Raw genomic sequence first — 7844 nt, 5'->3', positions numbered from 1 at the left:
AGAGAGGGGAGGGGGGAGAGGGTCTCACCAGTTTGAAGAGGAGGGGACGCCAGAGGAGCCGCCTCTGTTCTCCCCCCGAGGACACACTCATACACACACACACACTCACACACACACACACACACACACACACACACTCACACACACACACACTGTGGGTAAGAAAGGAAAGAGAAAGGAAAAAGCCGGGAGTGCAGCAGACTGAAGGGAGGAAGGAAGGGGAATGGGGCTGAACAGAGCAGCCTGAGCGCAACACACACACACACACACACACACACACACACACACACACACACAAACACCCTCTCTCTCTCTCTTCCAGGCAGTGAGGAGCGTCAGACGGAGGGAGAGCGAGGCAGCAGCAGGAGTGTGAGGAGGAAGCAGAGCCGCTGAAACAGCAGGCGTCTGCCGCCTGACAGTCCGGACTCAGGGTTTACAGGTCGTCTCTGGCTTTATCCCCAGGAGCATCTCTGTGGAGCGAGACCTGCTGCTCCAGCTGCTCTCACTGAGACCAGACCTGCAGACGACATGATCGCTCACAGTTTGGAGATTTAACCGTCACAGCTGGAGAAGTTCAGTCACCTGGACTTCAGACCTGCTGACGAACTTATTCCTGGCACCTGAAGGCGCCACACGCCGAAGGATCACCAACATTCATCATCTTACAGGTCTGAGGTTTAGAGATCTGGACTCACAGGCAGCAGGATTACAAACAGGGTCCTGTTCATCACCTGCTGACAGACCTTCAGTGCGGCTCAGGAACTCTTGAAGGGTTAAATCCTGGTTTTGGAGTCAATCATCGTCTCAAGTCGAATTGTCTCAGCTGCATGTGTGGAGTCAGAAGTCTGAGTTAATCCTGGATTCAGAGCAGAACAAACATTTATTATTTCACACTCACACAGGGAGAAGTTAAAGTTCGAGGAACTCATGTTTCATACGGTTTCATTTTCCAAAGGAAGACGTTTGGATTTTAGGATCTGAGAGACACAGACTCATGGACTCAAGGTAAGAATGTGTCACACTCATTCCTTCATCAGGGGCAAATCCAGAAGCTAAAGTATGTAAAGGTTTAGAAAGTATCTTTAAATTTTCCCTCAGCTGCTTCAGACGATGGAGGACTTGAACAGACCACCGTCAGACCTGTAGCAGTCTGCATTACCAAACCTCTGCTTTTTACCCTGAAGTGAAAACAGTATTTTAACCCTTTGCTCGCTCCAGCGTCTCATGAGACTCTCACTAAGAGAAGTATCCGCTCGCTCGTCCTCTGAGCCTGCGAGGAGTTAACAGTGCAGCTCGCAGCCTCTCTTCACATTTCAGAGATGCACAGCGGCTCTAAGCTGCGACTCCGGGACTCGAGGACTCGAGGACTCGAGGACTCGAGGACACTGAGGAGCAGACTGCAGGAGCCACTTCACGGTGGTGTGAGATCTGGAGGGTTTGTTCGGCACCTGTCACATCTGAGCGAGCGCCATCAGCTTCTGTTTGACTTTCTGCACCACAGTTTGTAGTGATTTGCTCCTTTTGCATCAGTGATGATAAAAACTAACAGACAGAACGAGTTCTCTTCTCAGGAAAGAGACAAAGTGCAGATGTGCTCATGTGTCCAGGTGTGGACCGCGAGCACCAAACACATCACATCATACAAATAACAGCTGATATCTGCAGCGATCTCGGGGGAGCACTTTGGAAAACAGCTGCAGCAGCTGTCGGCTCTTTGCCACCCACGTTCCCATCAGCGAGAAACAAACACTGATATTTTAAGAAGCCGGTGATGACTGACCACCTCCTGCTTCTCCTTCCTTTAGGATTTGGGGAGTTGGATTCCTTCATCTGGATCTCTGGGGAGTCTTTGATCCGGACGACAGCGGCGAGGTCCAACGACTTCTGGCAAGTATCTGTGTTCTCCACGGTGCCGGTTGTGGTTTGTTTCTGTTCCTCAGTTCATGGTTTGGACGCTTCAGTGATTGGAACCGCAACCACACGAGGAAACTGTAATAAAGGCTAAATGATGGGATGAGTTTGTGAATGCTGCAGCCAGACACAGACGACTGAGACGAGTCTGTTGCAGGAAACTGATAAAAAACTGTGACTGACAAGATCTCTGTTTAAAATCTACACGACTCGGAGAAACTCTGCTCTGACCCTGAGAAACGAAGAGATAATTAGCTTTCTCAACAAGAAGCGAGACAGCTGTCAGAGGCTCTCCTCTCCTGAACCCTGCATGAACTTTGATAGTTTCAGTCTTTCTGTTGACAAGCTGAGAATCTCACAGTTGTAAAAATACACAGTTTCAAAATGTCAAAGCTTGAGTTGCTGTGAAAAGATTTTCACCCCAAAATAAAAAGAGTTTTTAATTGTTTGAAAAAGTCCAGGTCTGAAGCAACGACTCTGTTTCTCTCTTCACACAGATCTCAAACCCGGTTCAGGAACCGGAGCAGTGAAAAGTCCTCGGCTGAAACCAACTCTATTTTTCTATTTTCCGACATCAAGGAAAGTTTTCCTGGATCTATTTTCCTTTAAAGAAGCTCATTAAGAAGCTGCAGAGCAGCTCTCCGTCTGAAGGATATTTCCTCCGTCACATGTTTTGAAGGTGGATTTCTGCAAATGATTTTCAGGGAAGTTTTCCTCTGAGCTCCACAGAAGAGACGGAAACTAGACGCTGCGAGGAGGTGACGTGAGGACAAAACTGTGTGTGTGTGTGTGTGTGTGTGTGTGTGTGTGTGTGTGTGTGTGTTAAAGGGCATGAGAGTGTATTTTCACAGGACCTACAGACTTTTAGAGAAATCCATTGTTTGTGTGTGAGGTTGTGTGTATTCTCATGTTTCATTGCATGTGAGTGTGTGTGTGTGTGTGTGTGTGTGTGTGCACGTGTGTGTGTGTGTCCAGATGCCACACTGCCCTGCAGACGCCCGGACACCCACATCACACAGTGGGATGGTGACTCGGCTGCTCCTCAGTTATTTCCTGTTGCTCAACATTTGCTGACTCGCTGTGAGAAAATAAATCAACCAGTCTCGGCATGAAACAACGAAACCGCAGATATTTCTCATGGAAACGCTGCGGAGCCAAGATGGAGGTCAGACCAGTCGACTCTCGGCCTCAGGAACATGCCGCTCTGATTGGATGATTATGAACTGCACTCTTCTTCTTCTGTCTTAAGATAGTCTGAGTTTTTGACGAGGAGCCGTCGGGTTTTCAAGGACAGGAACAAAGAAAAAGGTCTGAATGACACAGATCTCGGATTACAGCAGTGATTCTGAATTTCTGCAAAGGATCATGGGAGATTTGAAGGCACAACTGCCCATTGAAAGCCTGGTTTCTATCTGGTGTTGCAAGATACGCTGACGATGGAACTTATTATCTGTTAAAACAAATTCAGTTGTGTGTGAGCGGAACATTTTCTAACTGTCGAACTAAAACCGTCACATTTAGTATTTTGTCCAGGATCTGGTGTTTTGGAGTCTGGGGTTTCTAGTTGAACCACTTTTTATCGGAGTGTTCAGCAGCTATTCAGAAGAACCTCAGACACTTTTTGGCAGAGGAGGATTTCGCGACCTCACAGCCGCCATGCTTCCTGGAGGACTGGTGTCGGGCGGAGGGGGTCGCGGCGGCCGGCTGTGCCTGCTCCGGTGGCTCGGCCTCCGGCTGTGGTCGCGTCGCGGGACCCTGGTGTTCGCTCTGCTCTGGTTCGGCTCCTGGTTGTTCCTGAACGGCCTGGTCCTGGTCCACAGGAGCATCATGTCCGACTACTGCACCGACGACAAGAGCAAGAGGATCCTGCAGAGACTGGTGAGTCCGACGATCAGCTGATCGTCAGTCTTTACAAACACCAGGAGGCTGATTCACAACGTGAAATCATATTTATTCTTGATAAAATTATTAAAGGCCAGTTGCTCCTGATGTTTCTGGGATCTTGGTTCATAGTTAACACATTTTCTGGGCTCATAAAATATCAGCATTTTGGTTTTTTTCATTAGATGAGTCGTGACTCTTTTATTGATCCAACTCACTTGAGTACGGAAGCCCTGAGAGGTCAGAGATTTTTCTCTCTTCCCTTCAGGGCTTCCGTACATCACATCAGGTTCTGGCCACATTACTAAAACACTGTTTGAATCTGGTCCAGGTGTTACTTATTAAATCAAAACTAAATGTTGTGCTGCTATACTTGTTATCAATTATGTGATATCGCGGTGTCCTTGACTGCATCGCCATTGTGATAGATTTGTTTTCTGCAAGTCCCACTTGATGATTCGTGCGGCGGGAAGCTCGTCAGGAGCGATGTGTGATGTGGAGAGCTGTCTGCAGGAATGTGAAATAATCACAGTTAATGAGACTAAAACATGCAGAAGCTTTTCTCCTGCTCGTCTGTCGAGTCTTCAGCTTTGAAGACTTTCCGCAGAATATCTGTGGTCTGGAGAACGACCTGCGGCTCTGAGTGCCGCCGCCGCTCATCAGCGGGCGGGTGGAGATAAACAGCCAGAGGTCATTAGCTCTTAATGGCCTCCTGCCTTATCTGCTGCAGCGTCTACTGGTGCACCATGGGTAAAGACTGAACAAGATGCTTTCTTCTCTCTTTCTTGTTCCTCCCGTCCTCCACTCCCCTTCGTTTTTCAGCGTTCAAACTGTTTCACTTGTTTTTTTCCCTCCTTGTTCTCTCCTGTTCTTTCTGCTATAAATTGTTTGAGCGGCCCAGATGAGTCGACAGAGTCGCAGCTGTTTGAAGAGCTGAGGCCTCGGTCGCCTCAGGGGAGTCCGGCTGGTGACAGCTTTCATGTCCAGATGCAGCTTCAGACCGGTGACCGGTCTGTGCTGCGCTTTGATTATTTCTACGTTCTGTCATTGACTGATGCTGAGCTCCATCCAGGGAACGAGTAACATTATTCTGTTTGTGTTTGTGTTTGTAAAACTGGTCCAACAGCTTCTGAAAGTCTCAACTGTAGAGGCTGGAAAACTCAGAAGTAAACGTAGCAAGAAAGATGACTTTTAAAAGTAAAACGTAGTAGTGTGCACGGAGACCGAGACTTTCAGAAACTCTGCTGGAGCCGTTTTTGTTTGAAAACTCTGGGGTTGTGTTTTATTTTGAAAACTCTGGGGTTGTGTTTTATTTTGAAAACTCTGGGGTTGTGTTTTATTTTGAAAACTCTGGGGTTGTGTTTTATTTTGAAAACTCTGGGGTTGTGTTGTCGTCTGGATGGACAGGAATGGAGACTTTCAGAAACGATGACGTAGACACCCACGGTCTCTCCTGATTGGCTCTCATCTGCTCTGAGTAAACAACATGAGTAACTATTTAGCGCTATGACCTTGTTGTCTTTGCTAGCAGCGAACGCTGTGTGGACGGAGGTCGTCATGTGGACGCAGCCTCTGTCCGCTCTGCAATCTTAAACCTCCAAACTCCTCTGTGACTTTGGTCTGGAAACATTTCCTCGTCCTCTCTAACTTTTGTTTTTCTTTGCTCCCTGAACAAACAATAATGTGGGCACATTTCAGATTCATAATGTAATATGGCAACATGCAAACAGTGCTGTTGTTGTGAGAGTTACCATTTAAACACACAGAGAGGAAAGCCGTTTTCCACCACACAGGCTGTGATGTCAGCCCTCCCTCCCTCTGATATTCTGCCTCTTAGACATCCAGAGTGGAAACTGATGAAATCCAAATAAACACAGATCCAAAGTCAACAAACAGAGCGTGTTTGCTGGAGTAACGCAGATCTTTGGCTCCATCCATCACGCTGCTTCTCCGCTCTCCGAGGTTCAGCTCCAGTCACATGTCGACTGAGAGCAACAGGAGCTTTTGAGTTTCCGGGAGCTGGTGTGTGTCCTCAGAGGGACAGATGTCCGTCCATCTTTCCCGCTAATCTCTTTAAGAATGTCGAGATCGAACAACAAAACCTGACGTTGAGTTCTGACTGACAGGTAATCCTGCTGTCGCCGCTCAGGTGTGTCAGCGGCGGTGGAGGTTCAGGCTTGTCTGAACTGCTTCAGGTGTTGTAGTGACATGAACTAGAGTCTGTCAGTCCTCTGCTTCTCTTCTCAGATCAGCCTCCTTTCTCCAACCTTTCATCCCGCGGATTAAATCTTGAATGTGTTGAAACTCTCTTTCATACGAGTACTTGAAGCTCTGTGGTCCGTAAACGCCGGGGGGTGGGGTGGTGGGGGGGGGGGGGAAGGTTAGTTTTGTGTTTGGATTTAGATACGAGTAATAACTCATGTGATGAAGAGAAATCCGAACCTCAGGTAGAGAAACACCAGGAGGTGAAACAAGCAGCTGAACCACAGGTCACAGGTCGACTGACATCATAGTTAGGTTTTGTTGCTAGGCGATATCTAGTGGTCGTGGTAACGATGACAGGAACAAAGGGAAAAGTATCGGTGACGTGGTATAAAGAGAGACAGAGGACGTGGTGGTGGATGGATGAATGTGACACAGGAGAGCGGTGTGTTCGATTCCCATGTGAAAGCAGCAGTTTATTTTGTAACCATGACGACAGAGATTATTGAGGAAGTACTTATTTTAAACCAACTCACCATCTTCTCCTGAAACCTAACCAAGCGTCACTGTTATTGACGTTTATATGACCACCCCTCCTCTTTGACCATTTTTGGATTAGCTGGGAGTTAGGGGGCGGAGTCAGAAACTGCCAAGATGGCGACGGTAGAGCAGCTCACTCTGAGCTTCTTGTGGGTGATGTCACAGAGGCTACGTCCATCCAGCTAGCTACAGCTAGCCCACCATCAAAGATCCCAGGATTATCCTCAGATTGCTAACATCCAAATAAATGCTGCTCCCCAGTCCGCTTGACAAGCTCCAGTCTTTATCAACAAGACACGCCCACGACAATGACAGCAACTCTAGATATAACGACAGGAAGTCAAGCTTCAGAGACATTATCCTACCCAACAGGCGTCAGAAGGCTGTTTTAAGGAGAGGTATCACTTCCACTTCAGTATCGTTCTGATAAAGACATTCATGGTCCCCAGACGATGAATCTGAGTCACTCTGGTGATCCTCTGACGTTTCCTCTGGCGCCACCATGAGGTTGACATCAGCGGTTTTCAGTGAACCGTTTCAACAGCTGTTGGATGGATTGCTGTGTAGCTGGACCCACACATTCATGTTCCCCTGAGGATGCATTGTGATAACTGTGTTGATGCTCTGACTGTAGCGCCACCTTCAGGATAAAACAGTCTGGATTCTTTACACTGGTGCAGATTGAGTTGTTTTCCAAAGGAATGTCATTATGACTCTAATGGAAAGTGGCAGGAAGATGCTGAGTATCAGGGAGCTTTGTGTTTGGATTATAAAGACGGATAAGCTTTAAGTAAATGATCATTAAATGGCTTTAAGGGATAATTGTGGTTTATTACAGCAGTCAGGTCAGTGCAGTACATGATTAAAACTCTCAGCGTGGATGTTTATTTGTGTGTGTAAGAGCGATGGGACCGAGATAAAAATACACTCTTGGGAAACTGGGCTCGTTGTTCATTCATCTCTGACATTTCACTATGAAAACAAACCGTCTTATTTTGGGAAAAGCAGAGAAAACCCTCCGGAGAAGTCGTAGGTTTGTCTTATTGCCCGTCTGGTTCGGAGATGACGGTGAGTTCCCGCCGTCTTCACCTCTCCTCGGGCGTTTCTGTCCGTGTTCTGCAGTAAATGAGTTTCTGTTGTTGTTGTTGTAGAAACTTACAGATGGAAAAACAGTTATTAGATCTGCTTCATCACAAACGCACATTTCTTTCCTCCATGTTCTCCATCCATCCTGCTGCAGCACCGACAAAAAGGATTTTTCTTTATTACACATCAAAGAGGAGCCCCCCGCCCCCCCCCCCCCCCCCCCC

General features: G+C 47.5%; 1 protein-coding gene across 4 annotated transcripts in view; it reads left to right on the top strand.

Annotated features, from left to right (window-relative positions):
- The first annotated feature begins 208 nt into the window (after positions 1 to 208).
- dipk1c (divergent protein kinase domain 1C) overlaps positions 209 to 7844 on the top strand; it is a 29883-nt gene continuing 22247 nt past the window's right edge. The window contains exons 1-4 of one of the 4 annotated variants that reach the window (XM_087173543.1): positions 209 to 1005; positions 1318 to 1435; positions 1806 to 1887; positions 2409 to 3789. In XM_087173543.1, coding sequence (XP_087029669.1) covers positions 3568 to 3789 — 222 coding nt within the window. In that variant the 5' untranslated portion in view covers positions 209 to 1005; positions 1318 to 1435; positions 1806 to 1887; positions 2409 to 3567. Of the gene's footprint in view, positions 1006 to 1317; positions 1608 to 1805; positions 1888 to 2408; positions 3790 to 7844 lie in introns of all 4 variants that reach the window. The other 3 variants (XM_087173541.1, XM_087173542.1, XM_023404611.2) reach the window with 3 other exon arrangements.

This window comes from Seriola lalandi, unplaced genomic scaffold, assembly GCF_002814215.2.
Source record: "Seriola lalandi dorsalis isolate HSWRI2012SDOR001 ecotype SW California unplaced genomic scaffold, Sedor1 jcf7180002054252, whole genome shotgun sequence".
NCBI lineage: Eukaryota > Metazoa > Chordata > Actinopteri > Carangiformes > Carangidae > Seriola > Seriola lalandi.
This window is presented reverse-complemented; position numbering and strand designations above follow the sequence as displayed.